Source organism: Asparagus officinalis, chromosome 4 (genome assembly GCF_001876935.1).
Source record: "Asparagus officinalis chromosome 4, Aspof.V1, whole genome shotgun sequence".
Classification (NCBI taxonomy): domain Eukaryota; kingdom Viridiplantae; phylum Streptophyta; class Magnoliopsida; order Asparagales; family Asparagaceae; genus Asparagus; species Asparagus officinalis.
Window position 1 is genome coordinate 42,596,314 of NC_033797.1, and position 24,689 is coordinate 42,621,002.

The 24,689-nt window shown below is 41.7% G+C and overlaps 2 protein-coding genes across 2 annotated transcripts; one reads left to right on the forward strand and one right to left on the reverse strand.

Annotated features, from left to right (window-relative positions):
• On the forward strand, positions 12,672 to 13,532 carry LOC109835921. The gene has a single exon (XM_020403890.1). The coding sequence runs from the start codon at positions 12,843 to 12,845 to the stop codon at positions 13,053 to 13,055; it is 213 nt and encodes a 70-aa protein (XP_020259479.1). The 5' UTR covers positions 12,672 to 12,842; the 3' UTR covers positions 13,056 to 13,532.
• LOC109835922 lies at positions 15,522 to 15,991 on the reverse strand. The gene has a single exon (XM_020403891.1). It carries the CDS (start codon positions 15,912 to 15,914, stop codon positions 15,705 to 15,707), a length of 210 nt encoding a protein of 69 aa, XP_020259480.1. The 5' UTR covers positions 15,915 to 15,991; the 3' UTR covers positions 15,522 to 15,704.

The following is a 24,689-nucleotide window of genomic DNA, read 5'->3' on the forward strand; positions in this document are numbered from 1 at the left end:
GGGGCTAACCCCTAGGAACTCTCATGAGTAGGTTATTGTGAGTATGACATTTAACGCTCAACCCGTTTTGTTTAATAGATAAAGACGTATTGTGTGTGTGTTTTCGTTAACACCTGGTACAAGGGGCCTAATTCAAAGCCTAGTCCATTATGTCCCTCAGGTTGTGATGAACTCGCTAAGGAAAGGTTCAAAGCCGGAAGCTACCTCTCCCAAATTCACGATACCAAAGGTTACCCAACCTATATTTATTTTGTGATTTATTGATCTATTTACTTTTAGAAATTTAGTCAATATTATCTTTTAGAGGGGACTGTTGGCCTTGTAGGGGAGAAATGACAATTTTGCCTTCAATGAATAGTCCCACATTGCCTAGTAAGATAAATAGTTAAAGGTTTAAATTGCTTCTCCTTTTATTGGGCTTTAAGGATCTTTAAGAAGGGGGTGTTTTGGGCTTTGTATTGTTTAGACTTTGCATAACACACACGCGGTTTTGTTTTTTCAAACTTATTTTTACCATGTTTTACTCGTTTTACACATTTTGAGAACGCACGTAACGATCGAACGTTACACGCGAATTTGGCGTACATTACGCGGAGTTTACTCGACGGTGTTTGCGTCGAAAATTATTGTATTCATTGCGGTATTCATTACAACTTCGATCGTTACAATGAAAACAAAAAGATAGTCTTTTTATAAGACTTTTACATAATGAAAATGAAAAAAATACAATTCTCGTCAAACAAACGTAGAGATCGTTTATCGGTCTTCTGCTTGCGTGGGATCTTTGCCTGTGCCGGGGTTTATCCGTGGACCGCCTTTGATCTGGATCCGGTTGATGAAAAATTCGACAGAGCTTCGTCTTCACCGAGGAAGTATTTGATTTGAAGCGCTGAGATCGACCAAGCGAAATCAGGGCTCTTCTCGAGATTAAGACCAAGCCTAATCTTAAGGGACGGACGGGAACGGGCGTCGGATCTCTCGAACTCTCCTTCTTTATGCCGAAGAACTCGCCAAGATCTGTCAACCCTCGCTGAAATTTGTGCTCCTTTGACTCCACAATCCGGCAGCACCTCCTCGTCTTGATAATCAATCGCCCCTCAGAAATGAGCACCCGAGCTCGTATTTATAAGCTTCAGAAGCGGTTATTTGGATGAGAACAAGTGATTTGGCTCTATCTTCAGTTAACAACAGCCTAACCACGTTTGGGGATGATATCAGGTCAGTTAGAAACCCCTGGAACAGATAAATCCTGCAAAAACAACATAAAAACCGTCAAAACGCGTTTCGGGTTCCGTACTACGCTTGCGCGGGTCGGACCAATCCGACCCGCACAATTGCGGGTCGGATTGGTCCGTCCCGCAAAGTTGCGGGTCGGACTATTCCGACCCGCACAATTGCGGGTCGGACCAATCCGACCCGCGCTTGCGCGGGTCGGATCAGATCCGACCTGCACTTGTGCAGGTCTGATCGATACGCGTTGACTGATCGGCGTGCACGTGTTGACCGACGCGCACGAGCTGACCGACGCGCACGAGATGATTTGACGTGCGCTGACTGATTAGCGAATTTTCTTGACTCGCCTATTCATTGCTTCGAGTTTCGTGCGGGCTCTTATAGGCAATTTTAGACGCCTACAGATACCCCCTCCAAAGTGTTTCAGCCTCATTCTTTTATAGAGGAGTCTGAAACGCTTTGGATATGATGGATCCCCACTTTCAGTCAGTGTTAAGGGACCTACAGATGATTTCGATTCTTGACTTCTCCATATTTCAGCATATTCTGTATTTTATCGAATAGCTAAAAAATTTTCTGGTGCTGCGTTTATCGTCTGACCGTTATTGAAGCCTTGAACTGGAACTTGTGAGTAGATTTTTGTTGATGTGTCATTGAGTTGACTTTTGGATCAATCGCAACGCGTTGACCGGCGTTGACCTAGGGCTACGCGTTGACCGGCGTTGACCTTACGGTTTCCCATTAACCTGAGGAGAACCAGTTTATACTCGTGTACTTCTGTGAGTTTCGGAAATCAGTTTAACCTCGTGTACCCGTCGGAGGTTGCCAGGTTATCCTTAAGAATTATTATATGTAATACTCTCCAGGAACTTCCTATCAAGATGGGAAACAGTTTAGACTCATGGTCGCCAATTGGAGTTTGGATTTCGAATATTCCGATAATAGGCGAAAATATCGCGAAATCACCCAAAATATAAAATTGGGTCCCGAATATTCCAAAATAGGTGAAAAATCACGAAATCACCCAAAATATAAAATTGGGTCTCGAATATTCTGAAAATAGACGAAAATATCTCGCAATTATTTGGGAGGCGGAATTGAACTCCGAAAATTCCAAATCTGAGTGAAGATGCCGCCAAATTATCCGGGAGATGAAATTGAACTCTGAACATTCCAATATGAGCGAAAATGCTGTGAAATTGTCCGGGAGATGAAATTAAACTCCGAAAACTTCGAAAACGGACGAAAACAGGTGAAAATACAGCGAAACGGACGTCAAACTGGGTCTGACCCGCGTTAACGCGGGTCAGATGGATCCGACCCGCGTGAACGCGGGTCAGATTGATCCGACCCGTGTGCCCGCGGGTCGGACACAATTCCGACTCGCGAAACGCGGGTCGGGTGAAGACGCAGGGGATCAAAACTCCCCATCTTTCCTGTTCGGTTCCCACTTCTTCTTCCCCCCATTTCCGATTTTCTCTTTCTCAAGCTTCCTAAGTTTTCAGAACTCTTCCTCTTCAAAGACTCTTCTCCTTCAAGAGTTCCAAACGAATCAAAACTTCCCCTCAGCCCTTTAAATCTCTCGTCGATTCTTTAAATTCCTCAACTCCATCTTCTTCTTCCAATTCGGATTTGAGCAAAAGGGGGAAATTCGAGCTTAGGGTTTCGGTGATTTGATGCTTTCTTCTTCTTCAAACTCCAAGAACTTGGGTAAGTTTTCTTCTTATGGCTTTGATTTTAGCTAATCCCTCAAACTTTGACTCAATGATTGTAACCCTACTTCTTCAAATTTGGGGAAACTGAGATTGATGTTGGGGTTGGCCGAATTTTTGAATTTTGTTGCATGAATAACTTGTTGATTGAAACCCTAACCTTTCACTCTTGAGGGAAAACCGAACCTTGGATGTAAGGTTTGAGAAGTTGGCCGAAATTTTTGTTGTTTGAACCCTTAACTGTACATGGCCGAAATTTTTTGTTGATTGTGTTCCTGACTTGATAACTGCAGTCTCTCAACCATTCCATCTTAGGGAAAACCGAATTTTGGAATTGGGGTTTTGTTGATGGCCGAACTTTTTGTTGTTTGAACCCTTAACTGTATATGGCCGAAAATTCTTGGGGGTTGATGGTTGAAAATTTGTGGCAATACTGATTTCTTGAGTTGGTGCTCTTGAACTTTTGTCTCGTCGAGGTCGAATTTTGATTCTTGGTTAATTGTTGAAGATTGCGTCCGAGCTTGGCTTGGTTGGCGCTTGCATATGATTCGAATTTGAACTTACATATAGCCGAGCTCTTGTGTATGATTGAATTCGTAATTCTTGTATATGATTGAGTTCTCGTGTATACCTTGAATTTGAACATATGTAAGGCCGAGAATTGACTTGAATTCAAACTTGTATATGGTCGAACTCTCATGTATGGTTGAACTCGTGTATATAATTCAAATTCGAATTTGTATATAACTAAGCTCTTGTATCATTGAATTCATATATAATTGAACTCGTGCATGCCTTGAATCCAAACTTGTGTATGTCTCAAGAACCTTATATGCCTTGAATTCGAGCTATTCTTGTATATGATTGAGCTTGTGAATCCACATGTTGACATGATCGAGACCTTATATTTGACTCTGTGACACTTAACTTGAACCGAGAATGTCGTTGACTCTGTGACACTTAACTTGAACCGAGAATGTCGTATAGGTTTAATTGGACCCTTAATTGGAAATTTCTATTTTGTAGAATTTCAATCAAAGATTCGCAATTTCCCTTTTTTAGGCTCTGATTCATGTATTTTGATTCTTGATCTAACTGAGCTGTTGGTCTTTGTTGCAGACTAGCCATGTCAACGATTTGGACCGGCTGGAGCGCGAATTCCGACGGTTACAAGAGTTGAAGACTGCCGGTACTTCAACGTACATAGCCATCCGAATGGAATCTCGTCTATAAGCATGGCGCGACACTCGGGCTTCTACTGGACTTGAGATTCAAACGCAACAAAGTCGGGTGGATCAAATGGAGGCCTTGGTTATCTTGGGGATGGCGAAGGATGACTTGGAGCGTTCACAAGTTGTGATATCCGGAAAATTGGAGCTCTCGAAACAGAAGTTAGCCAAGATCAAACAAGAGGTTGCGAAAACATTATCCCTCACTGAGGAATCCTTCAAGGTTGCATTGCAGTGTGAGCTTGAGCGAACTTATACAGATGAATTGACTAAACTTGAACAGCAAATCCGTAGTCACAAACTTCATGTAGATTGATTGTAACTCTTGTACCTGCAAACTCAATTTTATTAATAGAAGATATTTCGGGATAAAATTCCCCAGACTTAGACTCTGGTGTCTTTTTCAATCGGTAAAAGACTAAACCGGCGACGCGTGTTAGACGTAGACTTAGGATTTTTGGCAAACCCCCAGCCTTCAACGGATTTGGCGTGCCTTTACCGATTACCGTTTGAATCGGGCTAGCATGTGAATTATTAAAACTCGTTTCACATATAACGTTGTGCTAAGAGAGTTAATTCTCTTAGACTTGGTGCTATGATTTTGAATACATAGACTTCACCATTTCTTACGGGAATATGGCACCCGGCAACGCGTGGTAGGCGCTGATTTATCCCTTCTTAGGCTTCGGGATAAAATGCCCCAGACTAGATTCTGGTGTCTTTTTCAATCGGTGAAAGACTAAACCGGCAACGCGTGTTAGGCGTTGACTTATCCCTACTCAGGATTCGGGATAAAATTCCCCGTACATGTGAGGCACGGATTTTGGGAGTTGAAAAAGTGTTGTCTTCTCTTGGGGCAAAGACGAATCCGAAATAAGAGAGGAAGAATTTTATATTCTATCTCCCTGCACTGAAGAGGAAGAATTTTATATTCTATCTCCAGTTGGAAAGGAGACTCGAGGTGGGATCTCCACCCCCAGAATCCGGAAAGATGAAACTAGGAGTGGGATCTCCACTCCGAGAATCGGAAAGATTCAAGTAACCCTAACTTTTATAGGATTGGTTGCTTGATCCAAGAAAAGAGTTCCTCATTTATTGAGGGGAAATTCCAATTTCGACCCTAACTTTTATAGGTTTGGCTGAAAAAGGAAAAGATGGAAGTCTTTCGTTTATCGAAAGGGATGACTCGATCTTTGTCCTAACTATCTGCAGGTTTGACTAAGTGAGGTTGGAGACAATCCTAACTTTTATAGGTTTGATTGCTCGAATTGAAAAAGGACCTCTCGTTCATGGAAGAAATCGAGAGGAGAATCTGGTTGTGGTCCTAACTTTTATAGGTTTGACCAAGGAAGCAGTGGAAGTGAGGGGTTTGAGATGATCTTACCTTTTATAGGCCTGATCATTCAATTTGAAAGTGGACCTCTCATTCATGGAAGGAATCGAGAGGGGACTTTGGTTGTGACCCTAACTATAGGAAGGTTTGACCAGGTAGACAGTGAGAGTGGGAGTACAAATCACAGTGGGGGTTTAGTGTTTATCACTTTGTTCGTAATGATCGGGTTATCTCTAAGAAAATTACATATAGCATTCTTCTGGGAACTTCCCATTACATGAATCATCCACCCCCAGCTTCTTTCTTGGAACTGGGGCTGACTTTGTACTCCGTTACATGACCGGGTTATCCTTAAGAATATTAGCGTAACATTCTCCAGGAACTTCCCATCAACGGTAGGAAACAGTTTAGACTCATATACCTATTGGAGTATCAGGGAGCAGTTTAACCTCTTACACCGGTCGGAAGATTAAGAAGCAGTTTATACTCTTATACTTGTCGGAGTGTTCATTCGACTCAATTGAGCGATATAACGCCGGCTTCAACCAAGGTTTGGATGCTATTCTTAAGAGCGAAACAAGCCTTGGTAGGATGAAGGATCCTCCTGTGGTACGCGCAGTACTTCGGATCCGCAGTATTATCAGCTTCCTCCTGATCTGGGATAGGTGGTAGCTTGATCTTGTTATTTTCAAGGAGGGACTCGAAAATAGCCGGAACATCTTCATCCTTGAAGGAGTACTCTTTTTGGGGTCTTGAACCCGAAGTCTTCTGCTGTCTTCGGGGTTGCTGTTGCGACGTCTGATTGGCGTCAACAGCTACTGCAGGTGTTTTCCCTTTACTATGGGAGGCGAAGTTTGAGTTCGGAAGATTCGTCATCGGTTGGCTCCTCTCGGCTTTCTTCCTTCGAAGGAAGCGTTCGGCCCGCTCTCCGCGCATCTTCAACTCTTTCCAAGTGTTGGACGGTGCGACTCCCATAACTTCTAATATCTCAATAGATAGGTTGTTATGACATGTCTGGAGGATGAAGTCCTCCATGATCGGATCTCGGTAGTTCATTGCTTTATTCCGAAAGCGCTTGACGAAGTCGTCGACTGTCTCGTCATCTTCTTGTTTCTCATCGAAAAGTGTCCTGATGGATACCTCGTCGTCGTCATCAAAGAAGTTACCAAGGAATGAGTTCTCCATATCGTCCCAGTTGTTAATACTTCTGGGCTTGAGACGGCGGTATCAATCGAAGGCCGGCCCGCGAAGGGTGCCAACGAATGACCGAACCATCAAGGCTTCATTGCCGGAGATCATACCCAAGTGGGACTTGAAGTAGATCAGATGTTGAGTGGGTGAACCCTTCCCGTTAAACGGCGTGAAGTTAATCAGGTTGAACTTCGCCGGATACGGGATCAAATCCCATTCTCTTGGATAGGGACATGGAATGCCGGTCCTTTTCACCTCTCGAGCAGACATTAGAGCGTTGATTTTGCTCTTGAGATCTTTTATTTTCTCATCCTCGCTCGTATCGGGCCCATGATGATTCTTAAGAGGAATAACGGGTCCACCCCCAGTGTTGTCGTTTTTAGTAAGACCACCCCCAGTGTTTTGGTCAACGGGAGGGTCATCAGCATTGAGACATTGGTTATCAGCATTAAGACGTTAGTTATCAGCATTGAGACGTTCATCCACATCTGAATCGCTGTCTGTTTGATCAGTACGGTCGCGATGGCTAGATTCACCGAACTGATTGGATAGAGCCTGAATTTGTTGGTCATGCTCTTCCCTTATGCGTAGCATAGCCATTTCCATTTCAATCTTGAATGCCTCTTTCTGTTTGGTTAGAGCATCCTCAAGAATTTTGGCGATTTGCTCGGTGTTGATCATGAACACTTCGCGGGATTGTCCCGGACTGGATACTGTATTATCAGAAGCGATTGCCGAGTTAGCATACGATGCTTCATCATCCGAGGATAAACCTCTCTGCATTCTCTGGTAGTCCCTACGTCTAGTGGTCCCTACGCATAGCCGAGTCAGACGATGCGATACGAGAGGGTCAGAACTAGAAGGTCGAATCGACTTTCCCTTATCAGCCATGTTAATTGTGACTTTTGGAAGTTCGTCACCTTTAATGGCCGATTGTTTTTCGCAGAAACGTTTTGGCTTGGGCTTAGTCGCTCCGTTAAAGATCCTCTCAAATACCGAGACCCTCTATGGAGCGGTCTTGGGGCAGCTACACGCTGATAATACTGCCCTGATTAACTTGGCGTACGGGCAGTGAGACTTTGTTTCTCGGGTATATCTCTTCTGAGACTTGTTCATACCCCCAGCTCGATAGTACAACTCATCGACGTTACCATCAGAGCAACCTATCGGCTGTTTACATGAATCCTCAGGTATAACGCGCTTGTTTGTTTTACGTGTTTTCTTCTGAGTATGCAACTCATTGTTAGCGTTCTCAAGAGTCACGCGTTTAGAGTCACGCATTTGTAAGCGTAAAATCTCGACGGGCTCTTGGAGTTTAATTCGTCGTCCGAGGCGGTCAATTACAGAAGTTTTCCGTGTGCGACCCCCAGCTCGAATAATTGCTCGGGGTTCAGTCACTAGGCCCAAGCATTCTTTGATCGCAACCTTGTCTTGATCCTTATGCAAAGTACCCGGGTGATCCGCCGTCCTCACCTTGAAATGGGACAAGTCCACACTGTCACGGTGCTCCGTCGGAGGTGCAGAACTCGAAGGGATCGACGAAACATGTGCATAACTTCTTCTGTCTTTACCCTGACGCGGGTCAGACTTGAGTGTCCCGCGGGTCAGAGGGTCGGATTTGGGTGACCCGCAAAGTAGAGGGTCGGATCCAAGTGACATGTGAATTGGCGGGTCGGATCTGGGTGACCTGCGAATTGGCGGGTCGGATAGGAGTGACCTGCGAATCGGCGGGTCAGATTGAAGTGACTTACAAATTGGCGGGTCGGATCGGAGTGACCTGTAAATCGGCGGGTCGGATTGGAGTGACCTGCAAATTGACGGGTCGGATTGAAGTGATCTGCAAATTAGCGGGTCGGATCGGAGTGACCTGTAAATCGGCGGGTCGGATTGGAGTGACCTGCAAATTGACGGGTCGGATTGAAGTGACCTGCAAATTGGCGGGTCTGATTGAAGTGACCTGCAAATTGGCGGGTCGGATCGGAGTGACCTGCAAATTGGCGGGTCGGATTGAAGTGACCTGCAAATTGGCGGGTCGGATTGATCCCGTCAATTGACTCCAAGGCTCTAGCGAGTTGGCGCGCACAGCGTTGGCGCTGCCTTTGACGAGCTCTCTTCGATAAAATGGGCGCGCCTTCTGTACTCAACTCCTTGATTGAGGAAGAGTTCAGATCTGCAGATCCGAACTCATTGGAGGCCGGAAGGGCGTTGCAAGGTTCAGCTACCGCAACAACGGGGGCGTTGATCTTCCTTCGCTTGCGAGAGGCGGAGGATCTGGAGGAGGAGGACGACAGATATTCCTCAAACTTCAGTTGGTCGAACTTGTATTCGACCACTTCTTCGACCGGGATGCAGATTCGAGGTTGCGACACGACAGCTCCGGCAGCAAAGCTGTTGGCTCCCACTGTGGTCGCCAGTTTGTTTGCGTCGAAAATTATTGTATTCATTGCGGTATTCATTACAACTTCGATTGTTACAATGAAAACAAAAAGATAGTCTTTTTATAAGACTTTTACACAATAAAAATAAAAAAATACAATTCTCGTCAAACAATAAGACCAAGCCTAATCTCAAGGGACGGGAACGGGCGTCGGATCTCTCGAACTCTCCTTCTTTATGCCGAAGAACTCGCCAAGATCTGTCAACCCTCGCTGAAATTCGTGCTCCTTTGACTCCACAATCCGGCAGCACCTCCTCGTCTTGATAATCAATCGCCCCCGCTGAAAGGAGGCCCTAGGTTTGTATTTATAGGGCTTCGGAAGCAGGTATTTGGATGAGAACAAGTGATTTGGCTCTATCTTCAGTTAACAACAGCCTAACCACGTTTGGGGATGATATCAGGTCAGTTAGAAACCCCTGGAACAGATAAATCCTGCAAAAACAGCATAAAAACCATCAAAACGCGTTTCGGGTTCCGTACTGCGCTTGCGCGGGTCGGACTAGTCCGACCCGCACAATTGCCGGTCGGATTGGTCCGTTCCGCAAAGTTGTGGGTCGGACTGGTCCGACCCGTGCTTGCGCGGGTCGGACCAATCCGACCTGCGCTTGCGTGGGTCGGACTGATCCGACCCGCGCTTGCGCGGGTCGGTTTGTTCCGTCCTGCGTTCGCGCAGTTTTGTCGACTTTTTCCTTTTATGTTCTCTTTCTTCTGAGACTTGTTCTTTTCGCGTGTTTGGTCGATTTGTTGACTTGTATGCTTCGCCGCGAGACCGATCGTCGAACGCGCGTTGCTTGTTGATCGATACGCATTGACTGATCGGCGTGCACGTGTTGACCGACGCGCACGAGCTGACCGACGCGCACGAGATGATTTGACGTGCGCTGACTGATTAGCGAATTTTCTTGACTCGCCTATTCATTGCTTCGAGTTTCGTGCGGGCTCTTATAGGCAATTTTAGACGCCTACAGACGGCTATGGGTTCTCAACACTATATATACAGCCGCAGTGTGAGCTGGGAAAGTACGAAAACAAAAACATTCTTCTCTCTTCTTAAAAACGAGAACGTCCCTTTCCCTCTTTGTCAAAATTCTCGGCTACTGTTTAATCTTGTTTTGGGCAACCGTCTTCGTCTGAGCAGAAGCTCTGCACTCTCGCCCGAGTTCAAATGTCGGCCGATTTTAGAGATTTTTACCGCTTAGAGGAGAGGAGATCATCTGCGCCAGGGTGATAGGCGGGTTCTTAATCTTCTAGGGCAATGTTTACATGACTGTTCCCGATCAGGCTAGATTTTCTTGTTTCTTTTATTTCGAATTTTTGCATGCTATAACCTTAATTATTTGATTTAAATCTAACACCACTTAGTAGTATAACATATGTGTGCATCCTTTGTTTGCATTTTGTTTATGACTTAGAATATCAATCTGAAATCAAGGCTATAAAATCCACCGGCAGTTTACAATTGTAGATAACTATTCTACTAGATCATCTTAATTATAAATTTGATTATTGCTTGCTGTTGTTGAATGCCCCTTGGTTAGTTACAGTGACAAATCTCATTTGAACTACTAGGCATGTGACTTGCTGAGAATGTGCACAGAGCATAATGTTCAGTGGTGCTTACTCATTACTAGCAAAATAAGTCTTACAAGGGTTTGTAATTTGTAAAATATGATTAGCTTTAGTGGCTGCGGTCCTGCTTTTGTATCCTGGTTATGACTGTTTCAGACAGTAATAAAAACTAGTCATAAATGCCACTTAAGAAAATGTTTAGCTCAGATGGTTTATGTTGGGGTTGTTTGGTTGGTTTCCTAATATCAAAGAAAAGAAAATAGGACCTCGGAAACCATTAAAAGTTTTCCATCCATTTTCACCCTTAAAAATCACTCACATCATCCAATAATATGGTGATAACTCATCTCATCTCATCTCCTTTCTTACTTTTAAGAATGAACCAAACATAAGAAATTGGTCAAATCATCTATCTCGTCTCATCTCATCTCATCTTTAAAAATGAGTCACATCATCCAATAATATGGTGACAACTCATCTCATCTCACATCTCATCTTTAAAAATGAGTCACATCATCCAATAATATGGTGACAACTCATCTCATCTCATTAAAATTTGATTTCCATCCATTTCCTTCAAAAAAATCATAAAATGGGTTTTCCTAAATATGAGTCACATCATCTAATAATATAATGACTACTCATCTCTATTTTCTTAGTTTTAAGAATAAACCAAACACAAGAAAAGAACCTAGATTTCTTATAATTAATTTCCTTATTTTTTTAGCCAACCAAATAACCTCAAAACAAGTCATAAAATTTATTTCTTAAAAAATAACCCACATCATCCAATAATATGGTGACAACTCATCTCATCTCATTAAAATTTGATTTCCATCCATTTCCTTCAAAAAAATCATAAAATGGGTTTTCCTAAATATGAGTCACATCATCTAATAATATAATGACTACTCATCTCTATTTTCTTAGTTTTAAGAATAAACCAAACACAAGAAAAGAACCTAGATTTCTTATAATTAATTTCCTTATTTTTTTAGCCAACCAAATAACCTCAAAACAAGTCATAAAATTTATTTCTTAAAAAATAACCCACATCATCCAATAATATGGTGACAACTCATCTCATCTTATCTCCTTTCTTACTTCTAAGAAGTGAACCAAACACAAGAAAAGAACCTATTATAGAAAATATGTTTTCTTTTCTTTGATTTCCTTGTTTTTTTAACCTCATCCTATAGCTTAACCAACAAGCAGACGTAGAGTTTGTGCTTAGCAGTTAAAAGATACCATGTTCTAAACAAATATCCACTTGACCTGAATGTTCTTTGAACTCGCTCGAACTTTCTTTAATTAAACAACCTCACAAAATATGTCTGCTAATTTTCAGTAAAAGAACTTGAATGAAAATATATCCTGCATAAATGCGTGACAAAATAGAAACAGTTGCTGATTTTTTGCTGCTATAGTAATTGTTATGTAACACTAGTCTGATACTGAATTATTCATGCAAGAGGAACCGGACACATAATTTTTATTGGGTTTGATACGCATATCATAAATTAGATAAAAAGTTCTTTGACGTTTGACAAAATATGCCGGTCGTTAACTCTTTTTTTTTTCTTTTTTTTTTGCGGGACAGTTTTTCTCCAAACATCCAATTAATTTTGAGCTATAAATTAAGTGGTGATTGAGACCAGATAGCTCCATTTTTTCCCCCTTTGTTTGGATACAACGCATGCCTTATGCCTTTGGGGGCAGTTTTCACCACGTATAATTACTTCTTCCTTCTGTTATAAGACAAAAACAATGTATTTTTTGATGCAGCAACCGTATATATAATATGACCAAGGATTGAGTTTGATACATACCTTGCTTTCCTTCTGACTCTCCCACCATAGTTTGTCAAGAAAGGAATCCATGTCAAGGCCCGTTATTATTGCCTTTGCTTCGTCCGCACGGCCCATAGTCTCTCCCCCTAATGCAGAGAAGCATGTGTTGCCTCAAAATTCACCAGCTCTACTTTCTTGAACTCTAAGGTTGGCATCTCAATTCCACTGATCAACTAGTACATAACACGCATGCGTAGTAGTTCTAGCTCAAAGGTAATCGTCGTTCCATTCTCCTCACTCAACAAGCATATTTAAGATAGAGAGATTTTGGGATCTAGGAGATCGATCATGTCGACAGACTGGGGCCCGGTGATCGTGGCAGTGATCCTCTTCATCCTCCTGTCACCGGGGCTGTTGTTTCAGCTTCCGGGGAGGTCGAGGGTGATAGAGTTTGGCAGCATGGGAACCAGTGGGATCTCTATCCTTGTTCACAGCATTCTCTTTTTCTGCGTGCTCACCATCCTTGTCATTGCAGTCGGTATACATGTTCACGCTGCTTGAATTCTCGGGAGTTTTTATTGTTGTTCTGACTTTCTATACTGTGGAGGGTTTGTGTGTGCTGTAAATTAATTAAAAATGGGTTGATTTGGACTCCAAATGTGAATAATATGTCAGTTTGTTGCCCCCCCAGGGGCCAAAAAGAAAGAATTAATCTTCTGGGTATCTTGAGCGCAAAGTGCCTTTTGAGCGGCTGAGAAGTTCGAAGTATACTTCCATCATTGTAGTTACTCTTCGTATGCAAGGGGTTGCTCGTACGCTAGCAATGTAAATTAATGAGCAAATACCGCGGGTAGAAAATATCGCGAACGGGAAATTAACGGTTAAATCTGGCATTAATTGGAATGTCCATTATTTCCATTGTCAGAATTGTATTTACATTGCAAATTAAGTGTTTGTTTTCCTAGAATTGTAAAATGACCCGCACAATTTGAGTTGGAATCTCATACTTTGATCAGTTGATGACATGACATCAATGTTTCATCAACGCTAGGACTTCGGTTGTATCCAATTGACCATAGCATATCTGCACATGTTTGTAGATTCTTTCCAGTTTCCACAAAGTACAAAGTATTAAAAAATATCAATTATCATTTTTAGCCATATTGTTGTTGATCGAGCATTAGTACTGTTTGCTGTTGCTGCTCTATTTTCTGACCACCGAAAACAATTTCAGAATCTTATTTTCCCGTGTTTTCTACTTACATGCTGCTATTCGGTGAACACTTTAGAGTTGATTTCTTATCCTATAAAATTCCATCGACTGACAGCTAATTATTTATCCTATACAATTCCATCTTACTTTACTTTTAGAAATAATAAGTCACTTAAAACAAAGCAATTAATTTAATGTCTATGGATCAAAATAATGGCGATCAGTCTAAGTAGATTATTAATTGGATCAGTCTGGCCTGATTATTTACAGCCTTCTGCTGAAAAGCTCTCGTCCATATATTTTAATACAATCGTTAAGCTAGTGCATATTTTCAAAATAGTTGTAGTCACCTCAATATGCTAATAAAGGTCTTGGATAAATTAATTAAATGCTATTTTACAGTAGGCTTAGCGCATATATCTTTCAATGTATAATTTCCTTTCCCTTGATTACATATTTTTGTCGGAACTTTTAGAAACCTTCCACTGACCTGGATAAGCTCTTTTTTTTAATGGGTAAGCTAATTAAATACTATGATTTACTATTTTTTATTTTTTTTAAAAAAAAATCCTATTTCACCATGAATATACCGGTAACGTTACTAAGTTACCTTTTTATGTTATTAATTAATATCTATATATCCGTTTGTGAGGTTCAGAAACAACTAACTAAATAGATTTGCCTTCTTCGTTTTTTCCCGATGTGCGTGACCATGCTTTTTGCGCTCAGTTTTACTAATAACTTTAGGGCTTGTTTGGATTTGTAGGGGGTGAAGGGAAGTTAAGGGAAACTGAGAGAAAAGAAGGGAAGAGAGTTCTCTTCCCCTTGGTTACACCCCAATTTGGGGGGTAACAAATTTTATACTATTAGGGGGTGAACCAAGGGGAACTAGGGTGAATTAACTTCACCTCCTAAGTGTTCCCAAACAAGGTGAATGGAGGTGAATGGTTCCCCTAACTTCCCTTCACCCTCATTCCCCTCAATCCAAACAAGGCCTTATGTTTGGACAAGGGGTAATGGGGGAAGGGATTTTTTTGGCGGGTTGGTTGGGGTAACATAAATTCCCTTCTTGCCCCCTTCTTCTTTATTGTAACTTGGAAGGAAAAATTTAGAAAATCGACCCATTTACAAAAATAATTGCATAAAACGACCTCTTTTCAACATATTTGTCAAAATCGAAACTGAGTCGATTTTGACCAAAAAACTTACGAAACTTCACGAGACTTCAAGTCCCGTGAAGTTTAAGACAATCTAATAAAATTTGATTAACGGTGCCAACTCTTTCACGGGACTTCAAGTCCCTTAAAATTTGTTTAAAATTTCACGGAGAAATAGGTCGATTTTGTTTAAAATTTGTTTAAAACTGGAAATTCAAAGGAAACTTCACGGGACTTCAAGTCCCGTGAAGCTAAAACACTCCTTACAAGTTCACGGAACTTCAAGTCCCGTGAACTTACACGTGTTAATTACCCGGCTGCTAAACTTCACGGGACTATCCCGTGAAGTTTCAGACATTTTTGGTCAAAATCGACCTAGTTTTTAGCCAGGTGGCTGAAAATGGGTCGATTTTGACAAATATGTTGAAAATAGATCGATTTTTGCAATTATATTTGTAAATGAGTCGATTTTCAAAATTTGTCCTAACTTCGAAACAAGATGAATTTGTTACCATTCAATTTTTTTTAATACTAAATTCACAAGACTTCCAAACAATATATTATATTTATCCTTCATTTTCCCTCCCTGCAAACTCCCCCAGGCATTGCCTAAAGAGAATACTAAAAATTGTTTCAAATTGAGGTAAAAATGCGATATAACCTAAATTTCAGGGATAGGTGCTAATAAAATACAGGTTACGGAATACAATGGGTTACATCATCATAGAAGAGTACGTACTACCCCAAGAAGCGCACATCGACACAGTTAAGGACTCTATTTTGTGCTAATGATACAAACAACAAGAAACACATGCCTCGCATAACATAACCCTTTGTTCCTCAGTCGAGATAAATATGAACGTGGACGACTATGAAGAAGACGGCAACGAGGCCGAAGAAGATGAGTGCGTGCACGAATATCGACGGAGCGCTGGTCTGGAAGTTCCCGAACTCGACGAAGCGGTGCTTGCCAGGGATCTGGACCAGGAGGCCGGGGGAGAGCAGCACGAACAGGATCACCGCCACGAACACCGGCCCCCAATCTGACATCTTCTCTCTCTCTCTCTCTCTCTCTCTCTGTTTGTGTGTGTGTGTGTTTGGTGTTCCTTTGTTTTTAAATTTAGAGGAGGATGTAAGGAGGAGGAAGTGGAAGATGCGGTGTTAAATGAATTCTATGCTGCAGGCCCACCTCACCCACTGCTTTTATTATTGTTAACCTCTTGTGCTTTTGGGCATTTTGTGATAATGCTCTCATAATTTACTTGATACTGATTTGTACACATGAACCACAAATTTTGCTATGTTATTGTTGTTGTTGTCATCATCATCAAAAATTCATATAGCTCTATATGACTTCTTATTATCTTATCGTTACTACTATCATTTCTCGGGGGAAAAAATTTATTAAAAAAAGCCTCAATAGAAAATAACATAAGAAAATGCATTTATGTGTTCTAGCATCATTTTTTTTAAAGAAAAGCATCGACAACAAGTTTTAATTAATAACCACAAACCTGCCAACATCAAAGATTTTTTTTAACAGTTATTGCAAAAAGCGAAATAGAACTAAACTTCTGAGTTATCCATATTCTTTTTTAATTAAATATACCTCTAGAGAATATAAAATTATACGAATATAGTTAATCAATAATCACTACACTCAAAACATTTATTTCAGTCTTCGTTGGCAAGCACATACCACTAGTTATGGATAACTCTACAACCAATTAAAGTGGGCAAGGTTAAGATTCTCCCCGAGGACAAGTCTACTGTTGGGGTATACCAACCAACGTATAATTGTATATTGATTCGTTGACTCGGATCAATTTTTTTACTAGGTGGAATGCACGTGTACTATACGTGATCAAATATTATAATTATCAACTTTAAGTTTATTTATTTATCATAACATGGTTGTGAAAAACTTCATAATCATCATAATATATTAAATTTTTTAGATATTTCCATGTGTGATTTTAACATTTTATCTTCCAGAGAATTAGTGATATTTAAAGCCTTAAAATATTAATGATTTAAGGTTAATTAGTAATTTGAATGTTTAATTTAAAAATATTAATGATGTAAGGGACCAATATAGAAAAAACTTATTATTATTAATAAAAAATAAATTCTTGAATTCATTAAGGAAAATAGTAGGTTTTATCTAGTCATTAAGGATTTTGTTCAATTATAAAAAAATCACTTGCACCTGTTGTTTACTTCCACCTGTTATTTATCTGGCGATCGAGTATTATAGATATTCAAGAACTTTTTTCTAGAATTTTCTAAGTTAGAATGTGCAAAGTCAATTAAGAAAGAAAATATAATTTGTGTGATCAATTCCAAAATCTGATGTTGTACTCTTTTTACATTTTCCCAACTACTAATTAATTTGTCAAAACAATCTCTAGTTTTAAAAATTATAAAATATAGTCTAAGAATGATTTGTACATATTATGCACTCATATTGATTGTATTTTAACAAAATAATCCATACATATCCAAATGTCAAACAACATCCAAAATTTTAGCTTAAGGAGTTAGAAGAATACAATATTTTGTAATAATACTCACATCCAAGCTATGAGCTTCATAAACTTATATGAGCAATATAAAATGACAACTTAATTTACTTTGTCAAATAATTTATTACAAATCATGAAAGACAAGGGGAATCAGAAAGATCACATACTCATCCCAAATAAATATTAAATTTTTCTTGGAGATTATTATAGCAAAAAAATTTTAGAGTTGATGTATATAGTAAATTTAAAGATAGATAATCTAAACCAGTTCATTAAGTGATAAACTTGCTATAATCTCTACTTTTATAAAATTAATATCACACGTGCCTTAAGTTATGCTTTTGTTTAAGAGTTAATTTTAAAAAAACTTCCTCTCAACTATGTAGGGCATGGAACTGAATAAGTCTCCACCAAATTTTGGGTGTTTTCTAGATAATCAATCTCAACTTAAAATTTTTTGATTTAATCCCGGTGAACTTTCGCCACTTAAACCTAACATCTCAAAACTAACATCATTGAGTCTTATCTATTATGTGATAAGTATTTGACCTAGAAAGACCAAAATATAAATCATAAAAGAATTATCTTGACTTTTGCCAGATAAAAGAGGTGATATAGAGGGAAAAAGAATTATAATTTGGTTGTGATACTTTTATTATTGGTACTTGAGGGTTTATTTTTAATTACAATTGTAGGTGGAGAAGTTTGCACCTTGACGGCTTCACCTGCATCAGGATCTGGCCCCTGGGGAGGTGACGGAGGTTCAAACTCATGCGGCCGAGATAGCCGCTAGATTATCGGGGTCGAAGTCTGTGACTACTCAAGTTGAGAAGAGAAAAAGGCTGAGGAAGGTGGGTAGTCAAGGACCTAAGAAGACGACCGAGGTGGTAAAGACTGAAGTTATCCATGTTGACGATGGGTCCCTAGCGCAAGTAGAGAGAGCTGACCTTCAAGTGGCGGAGGCCGAAGCTGAGGCCCCTGGGGGAGATGATATTCTGGAGGAGACTGAGACCCAAGGAGGTAGTGAAGGGGCTCCAGATATTCTCACCAAGTTGTAGGCATCAAAAATTGCCCATAGGTCCCCGAATATGGCTCGAGATAGGGAGAAGATGATGAACGTTGCTATTAGAGTTACAGAATCTTATTTGACAACGACAAACGTATGAAGTGAGTCGACGGATCATACGAAGCAACGGAACTTCAGAATAACGAAAACAAGAGCTGATCGAGAGCCCCGCATCGTTTACTCCACATATGACTCAATCATGGGAGCCCGTAGATCTCCTTGTCGGCTTTCCGATGTATCTTGAACCACATAATTCTGAGTCCGGATGACGAATATATGGTGGAAACAAACTCGACGCACCAAAAACAAAACAAAAAAACCGAGGCACCCCGAGGTGTCTTGGCTTGGTCATGACACTTACAAGTGTCTCGGCCAAGCCAAGACACTCCCAAGTGTCTCAGCTTGGCCGAGACACTCAAGAGTGTATCCTCGGCCATGCCGAGACACTCATAAGTGTCTGCAACACGAAAATGCTGATATTGGTTGTTTTCGGTGGTTTTTTTCGATCGTTAACCGCCTGGATTTGCTCTAACTGATCTGATAATATGGTTAAGTGGTTTCAACTGAAGATAAAAGGAAATTGGCCATTCTTATCCGAACACAAGGCTCCTGAAGCCTATAAATACAGCCCCAGGGCCTTTATTTTTTGGGGGAGATCGGGAATTCTCGAGCGTTGGCGAAGCGCTGCCGAATTAAGGACTGAAGAGCCACGAATTTTAGAGAGGAGGAGGAGAGATCGGATTGAGTTTGTCATCACAAAGAAGAGGATCTCGTCAGATCTACACTTCCCGGTTCCTTCCTTGAGATCACCCCGTTACGGTGATCTCGAGAAGAGTGGTTATCTCGCCGTTGCCGAGATAACTGCTTCGGTTTCTTGATTCCTTCACGAATCAATGAAGCTCCAGATCTAATCTAATCGTTTGGTGATCTGCGGATATCAACGTCCCCGTCACAGGCTAAGATTCTACGCAAGCAGCGGGCGATAAACACCCGTTGCGTTTGTTTGAAGAGAGTTGTATTTTTCTTATTTTCATGGCGATAAACACCCGTTGCGTTTGTTTGAAGAGAGTTGTATTTTTCTTATTTTCATTATGTAAGAAAGTCTTATAAAAAGACTAATTTTACTTTCTTATTTTCATTATGTAAGAAAGTCTTATAAAAAGACTAATTTTACTTTGAATCTATAATCGATAAGCGTGTAATGGATTCAGTAATGAAGATATCAACTTTCACCGCAAACAAGCTGGCGACCACAGTAGGAGCCAACAGCCGACGATCAAGATCTCGATGTTCGAAGAGGTCGAATACGAATTCAACTCGCAGAAATTCGAGGAATATATTTCCTCCTCCTCCTCCAGATCTTCTTCTTGCAAACACAGGAAAACCACTGCTGCGAAGAACTTGACTTCAGATCCAAAGACCAGGGCTGATGATCTAAACCCGAATGCAGTGGAAGACGCCTCTTCGGCCTCCAAAGAAACCAGATCCAATGTTCATGACAACTCCTTGAAAATCAAGGAGTTGCCCGTTGAAAGTGCACCTGTGCTGACGAAGAGGGCTCATCAAAGACATCATCAACATCTCGCACGTCAATTTGCCAAGGTTTTGGAGCCTGTTGACGGGACCTGCTATTATACGGATCTGAAACTCAGAAGGCGCCAAGTGTTCCAGCAGCAAGCAAACGCTTCCTCCTCCAAACCAGCAACCAATGAATAGGTTCGTATCAAAAAGACCCGTTCAACTCTTGAGGAGCGTATCCATAAGCGCCGCGTACTGCTAGTACAAACAAGGATCCTTGTACGGAAGGCACAGAAGTTGCAGAAGGAAAAAGTGGTCAAAAAGCCACCAAGATCTAAGCAAGTTTGGATGCCAAAGGCCAAATCAACGCCTAAGGCACAAGCATTCGAGAATGCTCTCCGGCCTTCGTCAACTCCAGATCCCGCTCCTATTACTCCTACACCTCCGGTGAAGCCCTATGATAGCATGGATCTCTCCAAATCTAGAATTCCATTGAAGGATCGCCTTGGTTCTCTACCCAAAGATCAAGACAAATCGTCTATTAAGGAATGCTTGGGACCGTTGAAGGAGCCCTGAGCAAACATCCAGACTGGGGGTCATACACGACCTCCTAACAAGTTGATTCCTGTAACCGCCCGCTTAGGGGTGTGTACAGAAGACCAGGAGCCCGTTAAGGTTTCACCCTTAGAAAAGTGTGATTCCAAACATATGACTCCTACATATGCTAACAAGGTGTTGTTTACTCAGAAGAAAACGCGTCAGACAGACGAACGCGTTACACCTGAGGATTCATGTAAACAGCCGATAGATTGCTCCGAACATAATGCCGATTAGTTGTACTATCGGGCTGGGGGTACGAATAAATCTCGAAAGAGAAGTACCCGGGAAATGGACTCTCATTATCCGTGTAACAAACTTATCAGGACAGTATTATCAGCGTGTAGCTTCCCCAAGACCACTCTACAGAGGGTCTCGGTGTTCCAAAGGCTTTCTTCTGAAGTGTCGATACCCAAATCAAGGCGTTTACACAAAAAAAGATCAGTCATTCGAGATGACGAATTCCTAGAAGTTACCATTAACATGGTCAACAAGGAAATGTCTCCGATGGTTTTAAATGGGTCTAGCCCTAACTTTTCTCCAGGAAGAAGAGTCAATTCGGGAATAGCTCAATTAATGTCTCGGCTCTAACTAGAAGCTGTAGGACCTAAACAATCCGCGGTCACCATCAACATGGCTGATAAGGAAAAGTCGATTCGACCTTCTAATTCTGATCCCCTCATATCGCATCGTCTGACTCGTTTTCGATCGGGAACCACTAGACGCAGGGATTATCAAAGGATGAATAGAGGATTATCCTCAGATGACGAAGCGTCAGACGCTTGCTCCAAAATTGCTTCAAATGCTACTGTATCCAGCCCAGGGCAATCCCGTGAAGCGCTCACCATCACTCCTGACCAAATAACTCAGATGATTGAAAACACTCTCGCTAAGCAGAAAGAAGAGTTTAAGGTTGAAATAGAACTGAATATATAACGGATGAGGGAGTTACATGACCTGCAACTTCAAGCTTTATCAAGACAGATTGGCGAATCCAGTCATTGCAACGTTACAGTAGAATAAGTCAATACAATAGATAGTGATCCAGAACCGGATGAGACTATCAACATTGATATCCCTCCCGAGAACAATAACGCTGGGGGTGATCCAACCGAAGATAACAACGCTAGGGGTGGTCCCGTTGTTTCTCTCAGAAATCGTCCGAAGCATGATCTAGATGAGGACAAAAAGATGAAGGATCTCGAGAGCAAAATCAACGTTCTGATGTCTGCTCGAGAGGTAAAGAAGACCGGCATTCCGTGTCCTTACCCGAGAGAGCGGGAGTCGATCCCGTATCCGGCCAAATTCAACCTGATAAACTTTATGTCGTTCGACGGGAAGGGTTCGCCCACTCAATATTTGATCTACTTTAAGTCTCACTTGGGCATGATATCCGACAATGAAGCATTAATGGTTCGGTCATTCGTTGGCACCCTTCGCGGGCCTGCCTTCGATTGGTACCGCCTGTAGGTGTCAAAAATGCTTACGGACATCCAAATACTGCTCAAGGCAAAGAGAAGATGATAAACACCATTTTCTTAGTGAGAGGGGATCATCCAAAGGAAGCGAAACAACATAGAAGAATAATGTACACACCAACGACAAAATACACCGACAGGCAACCCATGGTGACGTGCCTTAGGCGCGGCAGCCCATGGTGACGCGCCTATGGCGCGCCAGTCCATGGTGACGCGCAAACTACAGGGAGCTGCCGCGGCAGTTACAAAACAGTTATACAATGATTTTTCAAGGTCCACGTGGCGGCATATCAGAAAGAGAACGTGTGCTGACGTGGACAAGCAGTTAAACCACAAAAAAAGGGTTAAAAGTCATGGGAGGACGGTTTCAAGCATGATGGGAACATAGCTGTAATGGCCTCTTTGGCCGCGCCAGTCCACACTGACGCGCCAATAGCCGCGGCAGTGTAGACTGACGCGCCCAAAGAGTGTACACTTGGTCAGTTATATTGCTTCCATTTCCACTGTTGTGCACCCCTATCCCTATAAATACCTCCTTAGACATGAAACAAAAGACAGAGAGCAAATTGGAGCATAGAGACTTGGGCATTTGATGATTTTGAGGAAGAGAGAGAGAGTCTTCATCTTTCATAAACAGCGTTTGGTGATTCCTAGAGATCTAAGCTCAGACTTGATCTTTGGAAGAGTGAACATCTTACATCGATAAGATATTCGCTTCAAATTCCTACTTCGATAAATGAAGAAAAAAAATCTCTAAACCCCTTTATGATTGTGAATCAGTGGTCCACGAGCCAAAGCACTCCCGGCACAGGCAAAGTCCCACAAAACAAAAGTCGATAAACGATTTTTTGTGTTATTTTCTCGAAAGTTATAATTTTCTTATTTTTCATTGTATTTCACTATAAACATTTTAAGTTTTGATGGAATCAACAATGGAAATGACTTTCGACGAAAACAAACTGGCGATCACAGTGGGAGCCAACGGTCTCGCTACCGAGACCGTCGTGTCGAAACCGATCAAGATCGTGATCAATGAAGAGATCGAATATGAATTCGATCAAGCAAAATTCGGGGAGTATTTGTCATCCTCATCCTCGAAATCTTCCTCGCCTCGCAAATGCAGGAAGATTTCGTCTTCCAAGAAAGTTTTCCAGTCTTCAATTCCGATAAAGACCGCAGGTGAAGGTTCTTGCCCGATCATTGCTAAGGAATCTGCCTACAACATCTCTACTCCAAGTGACTCTGCACCAATTAAGAAGTCGTTGAATCACGACCCGCCGGCACCGACGAAAAGAGCTCGTCAGAGACAACGTTAGCGTCGTGCTCGTCAATTGGTTAAGGCCTTACAACAAACCGACGGGGTTCACTACCATGCAGACCTAGAGTCGAGGAAGCATAGAGTGATTCGGTTACCTTAATGGCAAACTAATCACATTTCTGCACAGCTCGCAACGGAAGAATGGACTCTCATCAAGAGGGCTCGTTCAACACTCAAAGAGCGTATACAAAAGTGTCAGGCAAAGGCTGCTCGTGCTCGTGCCCTTCGTCAACAGATGCAAGAAGGGAAGAAAAAAATGGTGTCTGAAGAACTACCAAAGAACCGTAAAGTTTGGAGTCCGAAGATGCCGCAAACATCCGTTCCGGGTCCGTCTACTGCATCACCAGTGAAACCCTGGGTTAGTCCAGATTTATCAAAATTCAAGATTACAATGGCGGATCGTCTTGGTCCTTTGGCTAACGACCGAGGCAAAACCCTAATCAAAGAACACTCGGATCCAGCAAATAAACATTTAGTGGTTTCTTATGCAGGGGGTCGTAAATATCCCCCTGTCAGAACTGTACAAATCCAAAACGAGAAAATACCAATTCGTTCTCGTTTAGGACCTATGAAGACTTCATGCCCGCAAGGGGGTGGATTTAAGAGTTCAACCTTGGATCACCCAGAGGCGACAACTAGTCGTCCTGTGCATGTTAACAAGGTTCAAAAGCAAAAGATTGGTTGCTCAAATCACAATAATGATGAGCTGTACTATCAAAATAATAACCCACAAAAAAGAATTGCCCGAGAAGATGAGTCTCATTGTGCATGCGAGAGGCTCATTAAGGTAGTATTGACAGAATGTGGTTGCTCCAAAACTAAGTCAACAAGAGTCTCCGTATTTCAAAGACTTTCTACCGAAGCGTCAAAACCCAAAATGAGGTGTTTTAACAAGAAGAAACCTGCAATTCAACAAGATGAGTTCCCTGAGGTCACTATTAATATGACCGGTAGAGGAAAGCAACATTTGGTCGACCCTGACCCTGAGTTCTCTCCATGAGGGAGAGTTGAGCGGGGTCTCTCTCAAAGGATGTCGCGGCTACAACGAAGAGCCAATCGACGTCGAGACTACAAGAGAATGCATGAAGGTTTATCTTCAGATGAGGAACTGTCAGACACTTGTTCTGTTGTCGCTTCAGACGATACCGCATCCAGTATTGGGCAAATCAGAGAATCATTTGCAATCACACCGGATCAACTAGCTCAGATACTACAGGAAGCATTAGCTAAACAACGTGAGGAAATTAGAGCTGAAATCAAAACCGAGATGGAGTTGACAATGCAGCAGATGCGAGATTTCCAGGCTCAACAACATCAACCAGA